General features: G+C 40.9%; 2 protein-coding genes across 2 annotated transcripts; one reads left to right on the top strand and one right to left on the bottom strand.

Annotated features, from left to right (window-relative positions):
* The first annotated feature begins 478 nt into the window (after window positions 1-478).
* LOC139372887 (zinc finger protein 135-like) lies at window positions 479-8,137 on the top strand. The gene is made up of 3 exons (XM_071112743.1): window positions 479-562; window positions 3,125-3,373; window positions 5,229-8,137. Exons 2-3 carry the CDS (start codon window positions 3,271-3,273, stop codon window positions 6,206-6,208), a joined length of 1,083 nt encoding a protein of 360 aa, XP_070968844.1. The 5' UTR covers window positions 479-562; window positions 3,125-3,270; the 3' UTR covers window positions 6,209-8,137.
* A 9,219-nt stretch (window positions 8,138-17,356) lies between these two features.
* LOC139372896 (zinc finger protein 664-like) lies at window positions 17,357-21,498 on the bottom strand. The gene is made up of 3 exons (XM_071112754.1): window positions 21,324-21,498; window positions 17,649-18,367; window positions 17,357-17,478 (listed from the first exon to the last, which is right to left on the bottom strand). The coding sequence occupies exons 1-3, from the start codon at window positions 21,424-21,426 to the stop codon at window positions 17,446-17,448; spliced, it is 855 nt and encodes a 284-aa protein (XP_070968855.1). The 5' UTR covers window positions 21,427-21,498; the 3' UTR covers window positions 17,357-17,445.
* Window positions 21,499-26,283: the final 4,785 nt, after the last annotated feature.

The following is a 26,283-nucleotide window of genomic DNA, read 5'->3' as shown; positions in this document are numbered from 1 at the left end:
AGAAGTTTGTCATATGCTGAGGCAGTGAAGAAAGTAGAGGAAGATGGTCAAGGGGGAGGGATTATGAGAGGAGTGGTGTTGGTGATATATTTGTCAGTAAGATTGGATTTTTGGCATTTATAGCAATGGTTATCATCAACTGTACTGAAGGGATGGAATGTAGGTCGCAGAAAACTGAGGTTGTGGTGGCAGCTGCAGAGAGGTATTTGTGTGTGTGAGACTTGACATCAAAAGAGTTACAGGGTGTGTGAAGTGGTGGTGACCCATGCTTTCAGTGACCCATGCTTTCAGGATGTTGGCCTGAGGGAAGACTAAATAGATTGAAATAGTGGAATAGCGTGGTGTATTTAAATTTATTTAAATTTGTGAGTGTAGATAGTAGCGTATTTGTTTATTTTTCCAAGCGAAGTATTAATTAACGAGTTGTACTCCAGTCTGGTAGGTGGCGGTAATGCAACATGCATTGGATGCCAACCGCCGTTAAACCTCATAGAAGAAGGAACACTAGAACTGTGCTGTGAAGACGATAGCTTTTGTATCCGTTTCAAATGCATTACTACAGGTATGTAATAGCACCGTTTACACTTTATAATATCGAAAGAACATGTCATAACATGTTAGGTAGCCAATCCGTCAATGTATTGTCACGTTTGCTGAAGGTTTTATGACGTTGTTGTGTCAAACCGAGTGAGTGAAGGAAGTGTAAGTCACATCGTTAGAGACTGGGTTTGTCTGAGTGAATGAATATACATTACTTCGTCAAGATAAATTCAAAAATAATCCATCTATTTGAGATTTCTGAGTTCGTTTTACATGTTATTGTTTTGTTGTGTAATGTGTTTTTTTACGAGCTGATAAAATGGCGGCGGCAACTCTGAGTCAATGGACTTCAGTCAGGCAGTGAGGGAGCATCAGAGAGACATTTTCACGGTTGCTCTACTGTTTTGAAGCTGAATGTAATGATTATCAGTTTCTACATGTGTACTAATATTCAGAGACATTCAGTTGTTTCTATGTTATCTATATTTGTTACTATGGTGTGAATGGTAAATATAAAATTGTTTTTGCGAGCGAAATCACATTTTATTGGTCACACGCGCCAAATACAATGTGTAAACTTTGAAACGCTTCCTTCCAATAATACATAGTTAATAAATATAACAACTGGTAGACTCTACAGTGAAACGCTTCCTTCCAATAATACATAGTTAATAAATAAAGGGAAGTATTTTCTAAATAAAGAAAGTAATAGTAGCACAAGGAGTACCAGTACCGAGTCAATGTGCAGGGTGGTAATACAGGATCAATTTACAGGGTGGTAATACAGGATCTTTGTGCAGTGTGGTAATACAGGATCAATGTGCAGGGTGGTAATACAGGATCAATATACAGGGTGGTAATACAGGATCAATGTGCAGGGTGGTAATACAGGATCAATATACAGGGTGGTAATACAGGGTCAATGTGCAGGGTGGTAATACAGGATCAATATACAGGGTGGTAATACAGGATCAATATACAGGGTGGTAATACAGGATCAATGTGCAGGGTGGTAATACAGGATCAATATACAGGGTGGTAATACAGGATCAACGTGCAGGGTGGTAATACAGGATCAATGTACAGGGTGGTAATACAGGATCAATGTGCAGGGTGGTAAAACAGGATCAATGTGCAGGGTGGTAAAACAGGATCAATGTGCAGGGTGGTAATACAGGATCAATATACAGGGTGGTAATACAGGCTCTATGTGCAGGGTGGTAATACAGGATCAATGTACAGACAGAGATCTCTGTCCTCATCCCTATCTCTGTCTTCTCTCCCTATCTCTGTCCTCCATCCCTATCTCTGTCTTCTCTCCCTATCTCTGTCCTCCATCCCTATCAATGTCTTCTCTCCCTATCTCTGTCCTCCATCCCTATATCTGTCTTCTCTCCCTATTGTCGTGGTAATTTCCTGTATTACTAAACATTGAGAAAGCAAACCACACACAAGTCAGAGTTATATTATAAAGTCCATCTTTAATTATATTTCAGCTTCACCATGGCCCTATGACTCTCAGATCAATTCAGTGTCTATAAATGAACTCTCTGAGAGTGCTTACAAAACAATTCTTAGTATCAGTTATAGCCAAGACACAGCCCTCTCAACTCACATGACGAATAACAGATCTTAGGAACATTACAAAGGAAGACTTTTACTGGAGAGAGTAAATAGCCAGAAGACATTAGCTATAACTTATTGTTCAGTTTGGTCTCTTAGACGAGGTTCTACTTCTCATTCTTGGTACTTCATATTACCAAACCATTACCTCATCCAATGGCATATATCAGTTGTCAATTCTAGATACGCCCATCTCAAATACAACCTCTTCTGGACAAGCTCACAGAGAGTAGTGAGCCTCTAGGTCATATACTAGGTCAAGATAAGTTTTGACATAAGAGGGGACATACAATGGTTCCAGACACTGCCGTACTCCTCCTCCCAATATGGGAAAAGTAGGGAGTGACTGGTGTACAGACATTGTGGAGCCCTTCACATGGTTTAACAGATACCCTCACATATGAAGACAATCCTGACCTCTCCCCTCTCTGGGCCCCAAGTGACTTTTCCCTGGAGAAGAGAGAGGAAAATGCAACTGCCAACAGTATTATCCAAAAGAAGACGTTCTAATGAAAAATATCTCACATAAGCATTATTATGTAAATAAAACATCTTATTTATCAACTAATTGTGATTCTGCTACGACACCACCTCTGTCCTCCATCCCTCTCCGTTGGACGGTAGCTGGGGACGGCCAAAGGCCAAAATAACACTATATAATACAGTGAATATTATTCAGGAAAATAGTACATAGTGCTGCCTAAAACATACTGTAACCTTGAACTAAATGGTTTTTGAGTCATTTATTTTAATGTAGGAAATCTACTATAGATTAAGTGCACTTATGTTGTGCAATTTTAAAGTGTGCACTTTGTCTAATGTGAATTAATGTTTTGTTGTCAATGATTAGTTACCTGATAAATGGAAATGAGAGAAATTAACAAGAAAACATTATAATATATTTTGTTATAATAAAGAAGTTAGAATAACTTTTTGTGTCCGTTTTTCATTATATCTACAGGACGACTTGAATTAAGTCTGAGGCCGGTAACATCAACAGTGAGAACAAACCCAACCTGCCTCTCTCCTTCCACACTAAGTCCAAACCTACAGTCACTGGGTCCTGATTGTGACAGTGGGGCCCAGTTTGCACTGCAGGATCCAGAGATGACATCAGTGAAGCTGGAAGACTGCAGTCAAACACTGGAGCTGAATGTCAACATTAAAGATGAAGAAGAGGAGGAGAAGATTGGAGAATCTGTTTCTCATGGTAAGAGCAGGTTCTATCTAACTAAGTTTGTTGTTCATTCCAACTTCCCACTGTGTATGAAAAGTTGCAGTAGAACTCTTTCAATGAGAAGGTAGATGTTATTTCATGCTAGTAGGATGTTATTTCATGTGTTTTATTCACTGGGCTGTCTGGAGTGTTCAGAGACTAAAGAAGTGAAGTAGTAAAGTTCTATGATTATGGCTGTGTAGTGACTAACTCTTGTGATAGTGAGTGGAGGATGATATGGCTGTGTAGTTACTAACTCTTGTGATAGTGAGTGGAGGGTGATATGGCTGTGTAGTGACTAACTCTTGTGATAGTGAGTGGAGGGTGATATGGCTGTGTAGTTACTAACTCTTGTGATAGTGAGTGGAGGGTGATATGGCTGTGTAGTGACTAACTCTTGTGATAGTGAGTGGAGGGTGATATGGCTGTGTAGTGACTAACTCTTGTGATAGTGAGTGGAGGGTGATATGGCTGTGTAGTGACTAACTCTTGTGATAGTGAGTGGAGGGTGATATGGCTGTGTAGTGACTAACTCTTGTGATAGTGAGTGGAGGATGATATGGCTGTGTAGTGACTAACTCTTGTGATAGTGAGTGGAGGATGATATGGCTGTGTAGTTACTAACTCTTGTGATAGTGAGTGGAGGATGATATGGCTGTGTAGTGACTAACTCTTGTGATAGTGAGTGGAGGATGATATGGCTGTGTAGTGACTAACTCTTGTGATAGTGAGTGGAGGATGATATGGCTGTGTAGTGACTAACTCTTGTGATAGTGAGTGGAGGATGATATGGCTGTGTAGTTACTAACTCTTGTGATAGTGAGTGGAGGATGATATGGCTGTGTAGTGACTAACTCTTGTGATAGTGAGTGGAGGATGATATGGCTGTGTAGTGACTAACTCTTGTGATAGTGAGTGGAGGATGATATGGCTGTGTAGTTACTAACTCTTGTGATAGTGAGTGGAGGATGATATGGCTGTGTAGTTACTAACTCGTGTGATAGTGAGTGGAGGATGATATGGCTGTGTAGTTACTAACTCTTGTGATAGTGAGTGGAGGATGATATGGCTGTGTAGTTACTAACTCTTGTGATAGTGAGTGGAGGATGATATGGCTGTTAGTTACTAACTCTTGTGATAGTGAGTGGAGGATGATATGGCTGTGTAGTGACTAACTCTTGTGATAGTGAGTGGAGGATGATATGGCTGTGTAGTTACTAACTCTTGTGATAGTGAGTGGAGGATGATATGGCTGTGTAGTGACTAACTCTTGTGATAGTGAGTGGAGGATGATATGGCTGTGTAGTGACTAACTCTTGTGATAGTGAGTGGAGGATGATATGGCTGTGTAGTTACTAACTCTTGTGAAAGTGAGTGGAGGATGATATGGCTGTGTAGTGACTAACTCTTGTGATAGTGAGTGGAGGATGATATGGCTGTGTAGTTACTAACTCTTGTGATAGTGAGTGGAGAATGATATGGCTCATAGTTTTTGACTTTCACCCCTTTTTAGCTTTCATCTCTTACCCACTTTTAGAATAGTTTTATTCCCCTGTATTGTACAGCCTACTGATATGAATACATATGTCACCCGGTACAGCCAGGAGAGGATTGGCCACCCCTCAGAGCCTGGTTCCTCTTTAGGCTTGTTCCGAGGTTCCTACCATTCTAGCAAGTTTTTCGTGGCCACTGTGCTTCTCGATCTGCATAGGTTGCTCTTTGGTGTTTTAAGCTGGGTTTCTGTAGAACACTTGGACAAACTGCTGATGTAAGAAGGGCTTCCTAATATACATTTGATTGACATGTATATCACACCAACTGACTGGTTCTTCTGATGTTGTTCACACAGGAGACCACGTTGAGACATTCCCTGCATCCAGACAACAACAGCAGGAAGATCACAGAGCTAAGAGGTCTCACCACTGCCCACATTGTGTGGAGATTTTCCCATTTCTATCAAAGCTAAAAGCACACCTAAAAATACACACAGGAGAGAAGCCTTACTCCTGCTCTGACTGTGGGGTGAGTTTCTCTCGACTGGATACCTTAAAAACACACCAACGTATCCATACGGGAGAGAAGCCTTACTACTGCTCTGACTGTGGGGAGAGATTCTCTCAAATGAGCAGCTTAAAAGCACACAAACAAGTACATACTGGAGAGAAGCCTTACTCCTGCTCTGATTGTGGGAAGTGTTTCTCCCGATCGGATACCTTGAAATCACATGAACGTATACATACAGGAGAGAAGCCTTACTCCTGCTCTGACTGTGGAAAAAGTTTCTCCCGATTGGATAACTTAAAATCACATGAACGTATACATACAGGAGAGAAGCCATATTCCTGCTCTGACTGTGTAAAATGCTTCAAAACATCAACTGAGCTAAAAGTACATCAGAGAACACACACAGGAGAGAGGCGTTACTACTGCTCTGACTGTGCAAAATGTTTTAAAACATCAACTGAGCTAAAACTTCATCAGAGAACACATACAGGAGAGAAGCCTTACTTCTGCTCTGACTGTGGAAAGAGTTTCTCCCGATTGGATACCTTAAAAACACATGAACGTATACACACAGGAGAGAAGCCTTACTCCTGCTCAGACTGTGTAAAATGCTTCAAAACATCAACTGAGCTAAAAGTTCATCAGAAAACACACACAGGAGAGAAGCCTTATTACTGCTCAGTCTGTGGAAAATGTTTTAAAACATCAAATGAGCTAAAAGTTCACCAGAGAACACACACTGGAGAGAAGCCTTACGTCTGTTCTGGCTGTGGCAAAAGTTTCTCTCACCAGAGCAACTTAAAAACACACCAACGTATACATTAAGGAAAAAAGCCTCATCAGTTCTCTGACCAGCTAAGAATAAAGTCACTCCATCACTTCATTCTCATCTCATAAAATAAGTTGTAACGTTGAATTGGATCAAATGAAGAAAGCGTAGAACACTGTAATCCTATTGGTTCTCACTGTGAGAGAACTGTGCAGAGGAAAGGGAGCGTTATAGAATGTTATCCTCTCTTTACTTTACCAATCAGTGTGCACCTTGTCAGTTTTAGTGTGTTTTGTTTTGTTAGCTTCTACTGTAAAGATTTGCACTTGGTGTTGAGTACCCTCTGTTATTCTTCTCATTTTGAAAACAAACACTAGTCTGCCAATTGACTAGGGGGTACTGCTTCCCTCTCAGCCTGGTCTGACTCTGTCTGTAGGGAGAGTTTCAACTGGGCAGCTTAAAAACACACCACCGTTTACACGTAGGAGAGAAGCCTTACTCCTGCTCTGAGGAAGGATGGGCGTGTAACTCAAACGTCTAGCCAAAGGTTGCGTTTTTGAATCTCATCACGGAGGTTTTAGCTAATTAGCAACTTTGCAACTACTTACTACTTTTTAGCTATTACTTAGCATGTTAGCTTACCTTTCCCCTAAACCGATTTAACTCTACCTTAACCCCTCACCCCTAACCTAGCTAACGTTATCCAAATTGGATTTTGTAACATATCATACATATTACAAGTTCGTAACATATTGTATGAATAGCAAATCGTAAAATAACATATTAATTGTAATTCTTAACATACGATACGTCCTGCAAGTCGTATTATACTGAACAACAATCTAAACACAACCATTTCAAAGATTTACAGTTTGTATAAGGAAATCAGTCAATTGAAATAAATAAATGAGGCCCTAATCTATGGATTTTATATGACTGGGCAGAGGCTCAGCCATGGGTGGGACTTGGGAGGGCATAGCCCCACTTGGGAGCCAGGCCCAGCCAATCAGAATGAGTTTTTCCCCACAAAAGGTCTTTATTACAGACAGAAATACTACTCAGCCCCCCTCAGACAATCCTGCAGGCGAAGAGGTCCTGGGCTGCCGTGGTTACATGTGATCTGCAGTTGTGAGGCCGGTTGGATGTACTGCTAAATTCTCTAAAAGGACGTTAGAGGTGGCTTATGGTAGAGATATAAATATTGAGTTCTCCGGCAACAGCTCTGGTGGACATTCCTGCAGTCATCATGAGAAATGCACATTCCCTGAACTTGAGACATCTGTGACATTGTGTTGTGTGGCATTTTATTGTCCCCAACACAAGGTACACCTGTGTAATGATCATGCTGTTTAATCAGCTTCTTGATAATCTATACCTGACAGGTGTGGCATATCTTGACAAAGGCTGAAATGCTCACTAACAGGGACATAAACAATTTTGTGGAACGTAACATACTAAATGGAGTGGCACGGATGTTTTTGTAACATAAAATACATTTTGCTCTGAGACCAGGTTGTCCCTCGGAAGGAGTTAGTAGACGCTTTCAAATTATTTATTTTTTTACCTTTATTTAACTAGGCAAGTCAGTTAAGAACAAATTCTTATTTACAATGATGGCCTAGGAACAGTGGGTTAACTGCCTTGTTCAGAGGCAGAACAACAGATTTTTACCTTGTCAGCTCAGGGATTCGATCTAGCAACCTTTTGGTTACTGACCCAACGCTCTAACCACTAGGCTACCTTCCGCCCCTAACATGTATCAGATAGAGATGGTGTGATGATCCCTTTTCACCACTAGTTTGTGGGGGATTATTTTACAACTTTTTTTAATGATACACAGTTTATGAAATGAATACATGTGTTTATTAATTGTCTTTAAAACTAGATTAGTTATTTTAGTTACTGATCATGAATGTGTTTGGAAAACTGCATTGAAGCAAACTTTATTGATCTGCCAATGAAAAATAAAGTTACATGAATATGTACTGGTCAACCTCTTCTTCTCTTTAGTATTCAGTTCTTCATATTAGATCTGACAGTATGAATGGTTCTTATGGTTGTATTCAGTTCTTCATATTAGATCTGACAGTATGAATGGTTCTTATGGGCTGAGTGCCTGGAGTGATTTTGTATGACGACAGTCAGGAGTTCTCTCTGACCCTGTGATGTCACCAGCACATTAAGTACATTCATCTTAAGATAGCCAGGTGAGACAACCACATATCACAGTAAACACAGTTATCCTCAATTAGTCAGTGTAAGTAGGACAAGTGTCACATTATTAATATTACTTGTATTTTTTGGGGGGGGATACTCTTTAAAGATGTAGGATTTCAGACCTTTTCGGGCAGATGGGCAGGGACTCTGATGTTGTTATTAAAGCCGCATACAGACATGGTCTCTTTTTTTGTTTTCTTGAGTAAGCCAGCTCCAAAATGCGGGTGTTTCAGCCAGCTCAGTGCTTTCTGTGGAGGTGGGGCAATCCCGCAGAAAATACGGACATTTGCGCCGTGATTGGCTCAGTGTCCTGTCATTCATGGGAACAAGACGTCACTGCCAAGTCTAAGGGTAGATCTTGAAAATTCAAGCCCCTTGGGTGCTGCGAGAGAGTTACATTTGAAGTGCCCATCCAAGAAAGCTCAAGGTCATTGTCCACAGATAAAATGACATAAAATCATGTGATATCTACAGTCGCTTTGATTGGACTGATCATGTCAACATAATACTTTCAAAATCTGAGCTAGCAGTCATCATCATGAATCAAGTTGACAATCTACTGGTAAATCATGTTTATTCCTTGTCATATGAAGAGAAATAATGAGAAATTATAGATTAAACGTATCAGTGCTTATCGGCCTTTGGACATAAACATTACACAACAAATTGTAAATTGCAAATTCAACAATGAGTGGTTTGGAAGGAATCAGTGGCTAACTGCAATCATTGCAAAGCAATAATTAGCCTGCTATTCAGTGGAGTGGCTGTGTGGTCCCAAGTCTAAGATTAAGGGGCTCTTTTCCTAGTTTAAAACTGTAAACATTCAACATTGGCCATGCTGTCAATAAAGCTTGATGTGTGCCGCGCTCAAATCAACTTAATTTAGTACTTCAAAATCTGACTGGAGTGAGTTCAATTCAACTGGGAACTCAGGGAAAAACAAGCTACGACTGAGAAAATACGTTTTGAACTTTCATCCAACTCGGAATTGTAAATTGGGAACTTGGACCTCTTTCTACAGCTACAACCTGAAGATCACTGACGTCATCATGATTCCATTTTTTCCCCTTCGAGATCCCAGTTGTCTCTAAAGCACCATAAATCCAGAGAATGACAGACTTTGATGAAGTTTGATGACAAAATATTCCCACGAAGGACCGCCGCGCCACCTTCCTGTTCAAGTGAGCACAGCACAACAAGGTGAGTCCAAAAATGTCTTGTATGCTTCTGCATAAATGATGTAACATGCCAGGGAGATGTGAATACTGTAGCTAAGAAAGTAATACCAAGTGTATGTTGTGTAGTAAGATGTCAGTAGCCCATGTGCCTCACCCTAATAATTTGGTCTTGTTTCACCTCTTAATTTTGCCTACTGTTCTGGCTTGGTGGTTCACATGTAGCCTATTACCTGTTTTTGAGAAATATAATCATTGTCTGCATGTATGCCCCTTTATTTATCCAACGGTTCTGACTTGGCGTACAGGGAGAACACTGTAAGAACGGCCCATGTTCTGAATTATGTTGCTGTACATTTCCAAAGTGCTGAACAAATAGTTACATTGACTACGTCCGTCCTAGCTCGCTCATTAATGTCTTAATCGAAATTACGGATCGGCCCTTATGCCATAGTTTGTACATCTCAATTGTCAGTAGAAACCACATTTGTTTAAGTAAGTCAGCCATGTTATTTTAAAAGGCAGTAAATGAGGCCTAATGAACTGTTTCGTTGCCAGACAAGGCTCCGCTGATAGCCAGGTGTAGCAGTGGTAAGATGTTGGGACCTAACAGTTTGTGGGCACCGTTATAGTGCAATTAATGTATTGTTTAGTGGCTTTGCTGGCATGCATCCCACTTTAATTATTTATTTATTTAACTAGGTAAGTCAGTTAAGAACAAATTCTTATTTACAATTAAGGCCTTCCCCAGCCAAACCTGGACGATGCTGGGCCAATTGTGCGCTTCCCTATGGGACTCACAATCATGGCTGGATGTGATTCAGTCTGGCTTCGAACCAGGGACTGTAGTGATGCCTTTTGAACTGAGATGAGGTGCCTAAGACCGCTACGCCACTCGGGAGCCCTTAAAAGGTTTACGCCCAACGTGGTGTAGGAGTTGGATGGCACAAGCTGGGAGCCCATTCAACAGAGATTTGATGCACTTGAGCTGAATTTTGAGTATCAGAGCAAAGGGTCTGAATACTTATGCAAATAAGGTATTCATTTTTATAAATTTGCTAAAATGTATAAAAACCTTTTTTCGCTTTGTCGTTATGGGGTATTATGTCTATTGATGAGGAGTAAAAAATGCATTTAACACATTTTTGTATAAGGCTGTAACGTAACAATATGTGGAAAAAGTCAAGGGGTCTTGTACAATGCGGGTATGCTTCAAATCACAAATGTAAGGATCTGAAGTGGTAGAAACAATGGCATAATGGAACTGCATGTCCAATGGTTATCTCTGTATTAGTATTACCCACATCAAGAGCGTTGTCAGACTGTCAGTTCGTATCGCTCTCGGAGCGTTCAGAGACACACTGGACGCTCTGGCGGAGGAGGAGGGTTGATTCAAGCGTTCTGACCTCACAACGGCAGTCGAGCATCCAAGATAACTGGTTAGCATTGGCTAGCTTGCTAGCTACTTTCAGTACAAATGAGAGAACTCTGACCGTTTTACTCGCCTTAGCAGAGCTGGTTAGGCTGTGTTCATGTTATCCAGAGCATTGGTGACTTTAAATGTGCTTCAGGCAACAATTTAATAACGCTTTTTTTTGCCGACGTTTACTGACACCGGCCGTATTCAAGGGGTGTTGGACGTTTGTTTTTCATAAATTATTCTGCCCTCTGGCACTCAGACGAGAGTGGTCTGAAATCGGAGTATATGGCCAGAGCGAATTTAGGAACGCAGACTATGTCTGAGTGTTGGAGTGTGCCCCTTACAGGTTAGGATAATTAAAGTGGCAGGTTAGATGAATTACCGTGGCAGGTTAGGCAAAGGGTTAGGGTTAGATATTTGTTTACCATGCAGGTTAGGATAATTAACGTGGCAGGTTAGGAGACTGAGGTTGAGGTTAGGAAAATGTTTAGGGTTAGCTAAAATGTAACAGATGTCAACAACTGTTGTCCCAACGCAAAAGAAACGGCCAAGGACCAATGCGGAGCATCAATTGGTGTAAACTAGATTCCGTGAAACACCCGATACCAGAGAACGCCCCTAATTGCGGTCTGCTATTACACCTTTTTCGGATCATTAGATTACTGATATGAGGTGGGTGAGACTATGCCACATGCAGATGCTGAAGGGAAAACACACCTCTTGACCTGCTGTGCATAATTTAGGTTAAGGTGCAGCCTCGTCTCATAGACTAGGTGTAACATGGTAAATATAAATCAGGGACTCTCAAAACAGTATTATGTTACGTTTTTCTGGTTACAAAAGACAGATGGTTACTTAATACATGGAATTTGGTGGTGCTGTGCTGTAACAGCGAGCTGAGCCAGTTGAAAGTATTGACAACAGGGACATATTGTTGGTGACTGTGTGTTCCTGAAGTGCTGTGGCCCTGTGTGTTCCTTCATTAGTTTTGTGTTTTTTATTCATTTATTTCTGGTACCCTCCTACCTGAGAGGCACCTGTGTGTTGCAAAGCCACATGCTCTGTCCTCTCTGCTCTACCTAGGTGTTTTAATGTGGGTAATACAGAGATAATACTAACACAGAGAGAACCACTGCTCTACCTAGTGTTTTAATGAGACTAATACAAAGATAATACTAACGCAGAGATAACCACTGCCCTACCTAGTGTTTTAATGTGACTCATACAGAGATAACCATTGGACATGCATTTTCCATTATGCCTTTGTGTTTACCACTTCAGATCCTTAAATTGTAGTTTAAAGCATATACAGGGCATTATACAAGACCCCTTGACTTTTTCCACATATTGTTACGTTACAGGCTTATACAAACATTTATTAAATGCATTTTTTACCCCTCATCAATATACACACAATATACACATAATGACAAAGTGAAAAAAGGTTTTTATAAATTTGTCAATTTATAAAAATTAATACCCTTTCCTCTGATACTCAAAATACAGCTCAAGTGCATCCTGTTTCCATTGATCATCCTTGAGATGTTTCTACAACTTGATTGGAGTCCACCTGTGGTAAATTCAAATGTATGGACATGATTGGAAAAGGATCACACCTGTCGATATAAGGTCCCACAGTTGACAGTGCAAGTCAGAGCAAAAACCAAGCAATGAGGTTGAATAAATTTTCCGTGGAGCCTCAACCAGGTTTGTGGTAAGGCACAGATCTGGGGAAGAGTACAAAAAAAATCTAAACTCTCTGTTGGCTGGGCTCCCCACTTGTGCCTTCAAACTCCTGCCTCACATTGGGCCCAAACCGTTTAAGGGCTCCCGAGTGGTGCAGTGGTCTAAGGAACCTCATCTCAGTGCAAGAGACATCACTACAGTCCCTGGTTCGAATCCAAGCTGAATCATTTACTTCCTTTTAAAATAACATGCCTGACTTACTTAAACAAATGTGGTTTCTACTGACAATTGATATTTACAAACTATGGCATAAGGGGACGGCAAGAGGCAAGAGGCAATCCGCAATTTTGATTAAGACATTAATGAGCGAGCTAGGACGGACGTAGTCCAGAACATGGGCCGTCCTTACAGTATTCTCCCTGTACGCCAAGTCAGAACCGTAGGATAAATAAAGGGGCATATATGCAGACAATGAAAATTCTTACAATATTCAATGATTACATTTCTCAAAAACAGGTTATCGGCTACATGTGAACCACCAAGTCAGAACAGTAGGCAAAATTAAGATGTGAAACGAGACAAAATAATTAGGGTGAGGCACATGGGCTACTAACATCTTACGACACAACATAGACTTAGTATTACTTTCTTAGCTACAGTATACACATCTCCCTGGCTTGTTACATCATTTATGCAGCAGCATACAATACATTTTTGGACTCACCTTGTTGTGCTGTGCTCACTTGAACAGGAAGGTGGCGCGGCAGTAATTTGTGGGCATATTTTGTCATCAAACTTCGTCAACAAAGTTTGTCATTCTCTGGATTTATGGTGCTTTCAAGAGAACTGGGAACTTGAATTAAAAAAAATGGAATCATGATGACGTCAGTGATCTTCAGGTCGTAGCTGTAGAAAGAGGCCCGAGTTCCCAATTTACAATTCCGAGTTGGATGAAAGTTCAAAACATATTTTCTCAGTCGTAGCTTGTTTTTCCCCAAGTTCCTAGTTGTCTTGAACTCACACAAGTCAGATTTTGCAGTACCGAGTTAAGTTGTTTTGAGCGTGGCACAAATCAAGCTTTATTGACAGCATGGCCAATGTTGAATGTTTACAGTTTTAAACTAGGAAAAGAGACCCTTAATCTTAGACTTGGGACCACACAGCCACTCCACTGAATAGCAGGCTAATTATTGCTTTGCAATGTTTGCAGTTAGCCACTGATTCCTTCCAAACCACTCATTGTTGAATTTTCAATTTGTTGTGTAATGTTTGTGTCCAATGGCCGATGAGCACAGATACATTTTATCTATAATTTCTCATTATTTCTCTTCATAAGACAAAGATTAAAAAGGATTTGCCAGTAGATTGTCGACTTGATTCATGATGATGACTGCTAGCTCAGATGTTGAAAGTATGATGTTGACATGATCGAACAGATAATTTATTTCATACTGTTTTATCGCTAAAACTGTGGGGCTCAAAACAGGTGGCTCACCTGCCCTGAATGATGGGTCTCCACTGAACTTATCTAGAACACTACAGTCCGTCTGGGTGTTTAACCTTCCCAAGATCCCTCATGTCACCCTGCTCCTCCGTACATTCCACTGGCGTCCAGCCGAAGCTCACATCCACTACAAGACAATGGTGTTTACTTACGGTGCAGCAAGAGGAACTGCCCCATCTCTACTTTCAGGCTCAAACCCTGTATCCCAACCCGAGCACTCAGTTCTGCCACCTCTGGTCTCATGGCCGTCCCACTGCTACAGGAGGTCAAGCTCCCTCCCAGCCCAGTCAAAGCACTTCTCTGTCCTGGCACCACAATGGTGGCACCAGCTTCCCTCTGATGCTAGGACAGCAGAGTCCCTGCCCATCTGCCCCAAAAGGTCCGAAACCCTTCGTCTTTAAAGAGTATCCCCCCACCAAAATACGAATAATAATAATGTGAAACTGACTAATTGAGGAGAAATGTGTTTACTGATACATGTGGTTGTCTCACCTGGCAATCTTAAGATGAATGTACTTAATGTGCTGTTGACATCACAGAGTCAGAGAGAACTCCTGACTGTAGTCATACAAAAACACTCCCAGCACTCAGCCCAAAAGAACCATTCATACTGTCAGATCTAATATGAAGAACTGAATACAACCATAAGAACCATTCATACTGTCAGATCTAATATGAAGAACTGAATACAACCATAAGAACCATTCATACTGTCAGATCTAATATGAAGAACTGAACACAACCATAAGAACCATTCATACTGTCAGATCTAATATTAAGAACTGAATACAACCATAAGAACCATTCATACTGTCAGATCTAATATGAAGAACTGAATACAACCATAAGAACCATTCATACTGTCAGATCTAATATGAAGAACTGAATACTAAAGAGAAGAAGAGGTTGACCAGTACATATTCATGTAACTTTATTTTTCATTGGCAGATCAATAAAGTTTGCTTCAATGCAGTTTTCCAAACACATTCATGATCAGTAACTAAATTAACTCATCTAGTTTTAAAGACAATTAATAAACACATGGATTCATTTCATAAACTGTGTATCATTAAAAAAAGTTGTAAAATAATCCCCCCCAAACTAGTGGTGAAAAGTGATCATCACACCATCTCTATCTGATTCATGTTAGGCGTGGAAGGTAGCCTCGTGGTTGGAGCGTTGGGCCAGTAACCAAAATGTTACTAGATCAAATCCCCGAGCTGACAAGGTAAAAATCTGTCGTTCTGCCTCTGAACAAGGCAGTTAACCCACTGTTCCTAGGCCATTACTGTAATTAAGAATTTGTTCTTTACTGACTTGCCTAGTTAAATAAAGGTTCAATAAAAAATGTAAGAAGTGTCTACTAGCTCCTTCCCACAGAAGGGGACAACCTGGTCTCAGAGCAAAACGTATTATATGTTACAAAAACATCCATTCCACTCCATTTAGCATGTTAGGTTACATGACATTGGCCTACCAATTTAAACTGAACTAAAATATAAACAAAACATGTAAAGTGTTGGTTTCATGAGCTGAAATAAAAAATTCCAGAGATGTTCCATAGGCAGAAAAGGCTTATTTCTCTCAAATGTTGTGCACAACTTTGTTACTATCCCTGTAAGTGAGCATTTCAGCCTTTGTCAAGATAATCCATCCACCTGACAGGTGTGGCATATCAAGATGCTGATAAAACAGCATTATCATTACACAACTGCACCTTGTGCTGGGGGACAATAAAAGGCCACACAACAAATCTTATTTCTCTCAAATGTTGTGCACAAATTAGTTAATATCCCTGTTAGTGAGCATTTAAGCCTAAATAAAGGCCACACTACATCACAGATGTCTCAAGTTCAGGGAATGTGCAATTGTCATGATGACTGCAGGAACGTCCACCAGAGCGGCCACCTCCAACGTCCTTCGTCCTTTTAGAGAATTTGGCAGTACATCCAACCGGCCTCACAACTGCAGATCACATGTAACCATGGCAGCCCAGGACCTCTTCACCTGCAGGATTGTCTGGGGGGGCTGAGTAGTATTTCTGTCTGTAAAAAAAACCTTTTGTGTGGAAAAACGAATTCTGACTGGCTGGGCCTGGCTCCCAAGTGGGCCTATGCCCTCCCAAGTCCCACCCATTCATGAGCCCCTGCCCAGTCATGTGAAATCCATAGATTAGGGCCTAATTTATTTAAAATGACTGATTTCCTTATACGAACCATAAATCTTCGAACTTAGATTGTTGTTCAGTATAATACGACTTGTAGGACGTATCGTATGTTAAGAATTACAATTCGTATGTTATTTTACGCATTGCTATTCATACAATATGTTACGAACTTGTAATATGTATGATATGTTACGAATTCCAATTTGTTGTTGCTAACGTTAGCTAGGTTAGGGGTGAGGTGTTTAAGGTAGAGTTAAATGGGTTTAGGGGAAAGGTTAGCTAACATGACATGCATGCTAAGCTAACATGCTAACATAGTTAAAAAGTAGTAAGTAGTTGCAAAGTTGCGAATTAGCTGAAATGCTTAAGTCCTCCTTTATGAGATTCAAACAAGCAGCCTTTGGCTAGACGTTTGACTTGGGTCTAGCCTTTGAGAGAAACTCAACAAAAAGTCAGAGCAGACGTAAGCAGGCTTCTCTCATGAGTGTGTTCTCTGGTGAACTTTTAGCTCAGTTGCTGTTTTGAAGCATTTTACACAGGCAGAGCAGGAGTATGGTTTCTCTCCATGTATATGTTTATGTTTTTTTAAGGTATACAGTCGAGAGAAACTTAAACCACAGTCAGAACAGGAGTAAGGCTTTTCTCCGGTGTGTGTTCTCTGATGAACTTTGAGCTCACTTGATGTTTTGAAGCATTTTCCACAGTCAGAGCAGACATAAGCCTTCTCTCCTGTGTGTGTTCTCTGATGAACTTTTAGATTAGTTGATTTTGTGAAGCATTTTCCACAGTCAGAACAGGAGTAAGGCTTTTCTCCTGTGTGTGTTCTCTGATGAACTTTTAGCTCATTTGATGTTTTTAAACATTTTCCACAGTCAGAGCAGGAGTATGGCTTCTCCCCTGTATGTATACGTTCATGTGATTTTAAGTGGGAAAGTTGAGAGAAACTAGTCCCACAGTCAGAGCAGAAGTAAGGCTTCTCTCCTGTGTGTGTTCTCTGGTGAATTTTTAGCTCATTTATTGTTTTAAAACATTTTCCACAGTCAGAGCAGGAGTATGGCTTCTCCCCTGTATGTATACGTTCATGTGATTTTAAGTGGGAAAGTTGAGAGAAACTAGTCCCACAGTCAGAGCAGAAGTAAGGCTTCTCTCCTGTGTGTGTTCTCTGGTGAACTTTTAGCTCATTTAATGTTTTAAAACATTTTCCACAGTCAGAGCAGGAGTATGGCTTCTCCCCTGTATGTATACGTTCATGTGATTTTAAGTGGTAAAGTTTAGAGAAAGTAGTTCCACAGTCAGGGCAGGAATAAGGCTTCTCTCCTGTGTGTGTTCTCTGGTGAACTTTTAGCTCAGTTGATGTTTTAAAACATTTTCCACAGTCAGAGCAGGAGTATGGCTTCTCTCCTGTGTGATTTCTCTGATGAATTTTTAGCTCAGTTGATGTTTTGAAATATTTTACACAGTCAGAGCAGGAATAAGGCTTCTCCCCTGTATGTATACGTTCATGTGATTTTAAGTGGGAAAGTTGAGAGAAACTAGATCCACAGTCAGGGCAGAAGAAAGGCTTCTCTCCTGTGTGTGTTCTTTGATGAACTTTTAGCTCATTTGATGTTTTAAAACATTTTCCACAGTCAGAGCAGGAGTATGGCTTCTCACCTGTGTGTGTTCTTTGATGAACTTTTAGCTCATTTGACGTTTTAAAACATTTTCCACAGTCAGAGCAGGAGTATGGCTTCTCCCCTGTATGTATACGTTCATGTGTCTTTAAGTGGGAAAGTTGAGAGAAACTAGCTCCACAGTCAGGGCAGAAGAAAGGCTTCTCTCCTATGTGAGTCTTCTGATGAACTTTTAGCTGAGTTGATGTTTTAAAACGTTTTCCACAGTCAGTGCAGGAATAAGGCTTCTCTCCTGTGTGTATTTGTAGGTGTATTTTTAGCTTTGATAGAAATGGGAAAATCTCTTCACAATGTGGGCAGTGATGAGACCTCTTGGCTCTCTGATCTTCCTGCTCTTGCTCTATGGATGTGGAGAATGTCTCAACATGGTCTCCTGTGTGAACATCAGAAGAACCAGTCAGTTGGTGTGATATACATGTTAATCAAATGTATTTTATGAAGCCCTTTTTACATCAGTAGTTGTCACAAAGTGCATTACAGAAACCCAGCCTAAAAACCGCATTGAGCAAGCAATGCAGATGTAGAAGCACAGTGGCCACAAAAAAACTCCCTAGAAAGCAGGAACCTAGGAAGAAACCTACAGAGGAACCAGGCTCAGAGTGGTGACCAGTCCTCTTCTGGCCATACCGGGTGACAGGTAGCCTAGTGGTTAGAGCAACCGGAAGGTTGCAAGATCGTACGAAGGGCTATATAAATACATTTGATTTGATTTGATTTAATGGACCAAAAAAAAAACCTTTCTTTCAAAAACAAGGACATTTCTAAGTGACCCTAAACTTTTCAACGGTAGTGTATGTATTCATTTCAGTAGGCTGTATGGGAAGGGGAATCAAACTATTCTAAAACTGGGTAGGAGTCAAAAACTAAAAAGAGGAAAAGTGGTGAAAATGATGAGCGATATCATCCTCCACTCAACATCACAAGGGTGATAGAAGAATTTGAATGTTTAAAGTGTTGGCTAAGATATTTCACCCTGAAACTGTATCAGTGTGTGTGAAATCCATTAGACACATAAGACTATAAGTTGATAATATGTGCAGCGTTGACAGGATAGAATTAGAACATTGTGTTCCTTACAGGACATTCTGTCCCCACCCGGAGTGGAGAAACTGTTAGGCTTGCAGAAAATCATGAAACATGTTGCAGAATATGATAAACAATGTAAGTGGAACAATACAGCCATCCTAAAGCGGGGTGAGGTTCTCGACTGATATGTGTATAAAAGATGGGCTCTGAACTTGAGAGGGCAGAGCTCTCTGAATAAAGAACTGATCATTTGTATGCTGGGGCTCTGTTTATTAAAACTTAGAGCCTTACAACCTCTAGGATACAGATGGAGTTATAAAATAGTTCAGTTAGAACATTGGGGTAGAAATTCTCGTGACAAAGGGTTAGTAACTACACAGACTCATTTCATAGAACTTCAAAACACTGGCAGTTTGTCTACTCCACTTCTTTAGTCTACTCTCTGATCACTCCAGATAGCCCAGTGAATAAAACAAATGCTGGCAATACTGTTGTCATCCATACAAGTCTTAGCAGCATGAAATAACGTCTACAATGCATTCAAAAAGGATTCAGACCCCTTGACTTTTTGTTTTTGTTACATTACAGTCTTATTCTAATTCTCATCAGTCGACACACAATACCCATAATGACATCACAATACCCATAATGACATCACAATACCCATAATGACATCACAATACCCATAATGACATCACAATACCCATAATGACAAGGGCAAAAACTGGTTTTTAGAAATAACATTAAATATTACATTTACGTAAGTATTCAGACCCTTTACACAATAGTTAGTTGAAGCACCTTTGGCAGCGATTACAGCCTTGAGTCTTGTTGGGTATGAAGCTACAAGCTTGGCACACTTGTATTTGGGGAGTTTCTCCCATTCTTCTCTGCAGATCCTCTCAAGCTCATGGTCAGAGTCCTTTAGGTGCCTTTTGGCAAACTCCAAGTGGACTATCATGTGCCTTTTACTGAGGAGTGGCTTCCGTCTGGGTACTCTACCATAAAAGCCTGATTAGTGGAGTGCTGCAGAGATGGTTGTCCTTCTGGAAGATCCATAGAGGAACTCTGGGGCTCTGTCAGAGTGACCATCGGGTTCTTGGCCACCTCCCCTACCCTTCTCTCCGGATTGCTCAGTTTGTCCGGGTGGCCCGCTCTAGGAAGAGTCTTGGTGGTTCCAAAGTTCTTCCATTGAAGAATAATGGAGGCCTCTGTGTTCTTGGGGACCTTTAATGCTGCAGAAATGTTTTGGTACCGGTCTCCAGATCTGTGCCGACACAATCCTGTCACGGAGCTCGACGGACAAATCCTTCCACCTCATGACTTGGTTTTTACTCTGACATGCACTGTCAACTGTGGGACCTGACATAGACAGGTGTGTGCCTGTCCAAATCATGTCCAATCAATTGAATTTACCACAGGTGGACTCCAAGTTGTAGAAACATCTCAAGGATCATCTCATAGCAAAAGGTCTGAAAAGTTATGTAAATAAGCAATTATTCTTTTTTTAAATTACATTTGCAAAAATTTCTAAAAACCTGTTTTGGCTTTGTCATTATGGGGTATTGTGATGTCATTATGGGATATTGTGATGTCATTATGGGATATTGTGATGTCATTATGGGGTATTGTGTGTAGATTGACGAGGAAAAACATGGAATCAATTTTAGAAGAAGGCTGTAACGTACCAAAATGGGAGAAATGGGAAGGGGTTTGACAGTGCCCTCGGAAAGTATTCAGACCCCTTGACTTTTTCCACATTTTCTTATGTTACAGCCTTATTCTAAAATTAAATTGAGACTGGTTGACGTTGAGACTGGTGTTAAGTGACCCCAAACTTTTGAAATGAACTCAGGTGCATCCTGTTTCCATTGATCATCCTTGAGATGTTTCTACAATTTGATTTATAAACTATTAAATATATATGTATCAGATATAAATCATCAGGATGTGGTAGTCCACTGGTTATGTTCAACACTTCTCCAATCGTTGTTGAGATCTGATATTCTGTGCAGCAAACAAATTACAATTCAATATTGACAGTGATGATGCCATGGCCTATTTTGAAACGAGGTATGCCTAACTTGGTGATTGAGGGTATTAAACATTTTCAAAGTTCTTGAGACAATGTGTGGGCAAAGGCAGGCGTTACAATTTTAAATAGTTTTTGCTTCGCTGTGAAGTCTTGAGTTGTTCAGGGATGTGTGATGTCAGAATTACAGAATTCAACCTAGCAATAGACTGGTCATAACTTATGGAGGTCTAATATATGAAGATAACTTATAGATAGAACCAACTCTTACCATGACTAACAGTTGTCCTAATCTTCTCCTCCTCTTCTTCATCTTTAATGTTGACATTCAGCTCCAGTGTTTGACTGCAGTCTTCCACCTTCACTGATGCCATCTCTGGATCCTGCAGTGCAAACTGGGCTCCACTGTCACAATCAGGACCCAGTGACTGTAGGTTTGGACTCAGTGTGGAAGGGGAGAGGCAGGCTGGGTTTGTCCTCACTGTTGATGTTACCGGCCTCAGACTTAATCTGAGTCGGTCTGTAGTAATAAAGACAAACGGACACAAAAGTTATTTTCTTGACAGTTCTGGCACTTTATTCTATAAAAATATTTTCTCTTTTTTCATGTTCAATTATCTCATTTCAGTCGATCAGGTAGATAATCCTTGACAAAACATTAATTCACGTTAGACACAAAGTACACATTTTAAATTGCACAACATAAGTGCACTTAATCTATCGTAGATTTCCTAAATTCACATAAATGCATAAATGACTCAAAAACCATTTAGTACAAGATCGCAGTATGTTTCAGGCAGCACTATGAAAAAACCCTGAAATATAGATAAATATAGAAACAACTGAATGTGTCTGAATATTAGTACACATGTAAAGAACTGATAATCATTACATTCAGCTTCAGAACTGTAGAGCAACTGAAATGTTCTCTCTCTGATGAGGCACTACCTGCACTGAAGTCTGTTGACGCAGACCTCCTATGGTATCATGGAGGTCCACAAACAAACGTTTAAGGTCCATGTCTGTCTAATTCTGTACTAAGAAAATAAAACAAGAAATCCCTATTAACTTCTACCACACCCTCCCCTTCCCCAATAACCCTCCCAGACCCCCCAATAAACTATATCAATAGATCCCTTTCTGTGTTTGCAAACATTGGGGTTTATATCATGCTGAGACAACCCACCCCCAGGTTATCCATCTTATCAAAAACCATACCGACAGTAACATCTGTTACCCCCAACAACTCTGCTGCAGTTTACAAGATAACTTTAAACCTGGTATTTCTGCTTTACACAATCCAAGATGTTGATAACCTTACCAATGAAAGCTATGAAGTACATTTTATTCACAATTAAAGCATCCTTTGTCACAGCACATTTATGGGCACAATATTTCTGAACAGGCCTCGAAACCATGTCAGGACTAGTAGAAAGACCAGTTCTAACAGTAGGTCCTCTTACTACGGGACCAGCCATGGAAGCTCCATCAGTCTGACAGTAGGTCCTCTTACTACGGGACCAACCATGGAAGCTCCATCAGTCTGACAGAAGGTCCTCTTACTACGGGACCAACCATGGAAGCTCCATCAGTCTGACAGAAGGTCCTCTTACTACAGGACCAACCATGGAAGCTCCATCAGTCTGACAGTAGGTCCTCTTACTACAGGACCAACCATGGAAGCCCCATCAGTCTGACAGTAGGTCCTCTTACTACGGGACCAGCCATGGAAGGTCCATCAGTCTGACAGTAGGTCCTCTTACTACAGGACCAACCATGGAAGCGCCATCAGTCTGACAGTAGGTCCTCTTACTACAGGACCAACCATGGAAGCCCCATCAGTCTGACAGTAGGTCCTCCGACTACAGGACCAACCATGGAAGCTCCATCAGTCTGCACTGTAGTTCCACCAGTCTGTCTTACAGCCTCTGCATATGATACATCAAGACAGATTCTATATCTCTGAGCATCTCTCTGCACCTGGAATCCACCAAATGCTGCTCTTTGTCCTCCACACAATTGCAACACTTAACTGTCACATTGCTCCAACATTCACTGTAATCATGTTCCCCACCACACTTGGCACATCTTTTCACTCAACAGCTACATGTCCAATTCTTTGGCATTTAAAAACACTGATGATTCACTGTTGCTGCTCCAGTTTCAACTGTTCTGCCTGCTGTCATGGAACCCTGACCTGTTCACCGGACGTGGTACCTGTCCCAGACCTGCTGTTTTCAACTCTCTAGAGACAGCAGGAGCGGTAGAGAAACTCTCAATGATCGGCTATGAAAAGCCAACTGACATTTACTCCTGAGGTGCTGACCTGTTGCACCCTCGACAACCACCATTATTATTTGACCCTGCTGGTAATCTATGAATATCTCCATCCAGCACAGGCAGAAGAGGACTGGCCACCACTCATAGCCTGGTTCATCTCTAGGTTTCTTCCTTGGTTTTGGCCTTTCTAGGGAGTTTTTCCTAGCCACTGTGCTTCTTCACCTGCATTGCTTGCTGTTTGGGGTTTTAGGCTGCGTTTCTGTACAGCACTTTGTGACATCAGCTGATGTAAGATGGGCTTTATAAATACATTTGATTGGTTGATTGATGAGGTTGGGTCAAAATCTCTGACATTGAAGCTAAGGAATCCTATTCTGTACTTTTCCAGACAAAACCTTCTAACACCTCAACAGCACTGATAAGCTTTCACTTCTTTAACCCTCTTTCCTACTGATCAACCTTTAGGCTTCAACCACTGTCTCCCTTCACATGTTCTTTAACAATATCATCCATGGACATAGATATTGGGACCTCATAGATTATTACTCCCTTCAATGAAGCATCAGCTCCAGGGTCATGGCTTCTGAGCTTCGTCCCATTATGATTTTCCTTTTGAATTATCTTCCCTTGCTGAACCTGACCAGCACAAGATTTTAACAATCTACCAATTTCAATATTTATTTCACCTTTATTTAACCAGGTAGGCTCGTTCAGAACAAGTTCTCATTTACACGGCTGCATCCCAGTTTAACTTCACCTCTTTTTATGGCCTTGGTTAATCAGGGTGTGAATGAGGCCCTGTGTTCTCCTCAAACACCATCCCAACTTTTCACTCTAACACATTATTACTCTAGCTCCCTACCTTGGGCCTCTAGTTACTATACTACATGCACCTCTGCTTCCAGTATCATTATCTCTGTTCTTCCTATGTCTTTCCACTACAGAACATTCACATACTAGGCCCTCATCCTCCCGCTCCATATCATCAGAACTGTCCCCCACATTGATCGCATTCCAGCACAGCTGTTGCTTCACAAACTCTCCATTTCCATTGTTTCAGGGGTGTCAAACTCATTCTATTGAGGGCCAATTCTCATCAGGTTTTCCTTTCAATTAAAACCTAGACAATCAGATGAGGGGAGTTCCTTTCTAAATAGTGACCTTAATTCATTAATCAAGTACAGGTGTGGAGCGAAAACACGCAGACACTTGGTCCTCCATGGAATGGGTTTGATACGTGCTCCGATTCATCCTCATTAATCGACGCCATTCCATGCAGTTGGCATCTCTCTCCAAATGATGAAGGATAACTTCAGTTAGCTTTCTTCTATTCACACAGCCTCATGTCGCCATTTCACCACGAGCAAAGTCCTAGAAAGACGACCGAAACCGTTGAAGCCGCCATTTGACTTGCCTCGTCCGAATCATCCAGGTCTCGCGAGCTTACATTAACGAAACAGTGTATGTAAACTCGCGAGAACCGGATGGTTCGGACGAGGCTATTTACCAGCTCATAAACATTTTACCCAAAACCAAGAACATGTAAAAACGAATTTAAATAAGTGGAATCTTAATGAAATGACTTTGACGAAATTATGTACATAGACTCAGATAAACCCAAAGTCTAGTTATGTGACTTGTAAAATCGTTTTTAATCACGTTCTTCACTCACTCGGTTAGACTCCAAAATAACACATACAATTAAAACCATTTCCAGGCGTGAAACGGATTTGTTACCTAGCATGTTATATATTCTTTCGACATTAGAAAGTTTAAACATGCTATTACATACCTACAATGATACATTTGAAACGGACACAACCACTATCGACACAACAGCACAGCTCTGTCGTTTCGACCCGGTACGTCCTGTTCCCCACCTCGACAATATAACAGCGTCATCTTCTTCTCTGGTATAATGACATTTACACAAATATAACGTGTCTGCCGCCACCTACTGTAAGGTTAGTAAACTGTAGAAGAAAATACATTTCCTTTGCGGAAAAGGGGAGGGGGAACAACGACATCAAAACAAAATACATAAATAGATAAATAACAACATCCCACTCGTTCAGTCACAGTCCTATTCAAATCACATCCCTACACAGTCTCATGGGCCTCGTAGGGAGGAACATCTTCAGTCAGTATTCCCTGCAATCAGTGGTGTAAAGTACTTCTACTTCACTACATTCCTAAAGAAAATAATGTACTTTCAACTCCATACATTTTCCCTGACACCCAAAAGTTCTCGTTACATTTTGAATGATTAGCAGGACAGGGAAACATTTAATTTTAAATTCGCGCATCCCTACTGCATCTGATTTGGCGGACTCACCAAACACAAATACTTTATTTTTAAATTATGGATGTGGTCTTAAATTCAATCTGGAGTGCCAGAGTGCGCTTGGGCTTTCGTAAATTCAGAGCGTTGTCAGACTGTCAGTTCGTATCGCTCTCGGAGCGTTCAGAGCCACACTGGACGCTCTGGCGGAGGAGGAGGGTTGATTCAAGCGTTCTGACCTCACAACGGCAGTCAAGCATCCAAGATAACTGGTTAACATTGGCTAGCTTGCTAGCTACTTTCAGTTCAAATGAGAGAACTCTGACCATTTTACTCACCTTAGCAGAGCTGGTTAGGCTGTGTTCATGTTATCCAGAGCATTGGTGACTTTAACTGTGCTTCAGGCAACAATTTAATTATGCTTTTTTTTTGCCGACGTTTACTGACACCGGCCGTATTCAAGGGGTGTTGGACGTTTGTTTATCATCAATTATTCTTCCCTCTGGCACTCAGACGAGAGTGGTCTGAAATCGGAGTATTTAGCCAGAGCGAATTTAGAAACACACTGTCTGAGTGTCGGAGTGTGCCCCTGACTATCCGTACATTTAAATTACAAGAAAATCGTTTGCTTAATATAATGAATTTGAAATTATTTCTCCTTTTACTTTTG

This window comes from Oncorhynchus clarkii, chromosome 18 (assembly GCF_045791955.1).
Source record: "Oncorhynchus clarkii lewisi isolate Uvic-CL-2024 chromosome 18, UVic_Ocla_1.0, whole genome shotgun sequence".
Lineage (NCBI taxonomy): Eukaryota > Metazoa > Chordata > Actinopteri > Salmoniformes > Salmonidae > Oncorhynchus > Oncorhynchus clarkii.
This window is presented reverse-complemented; position numbering and strand designations above follow the sequence as displayed.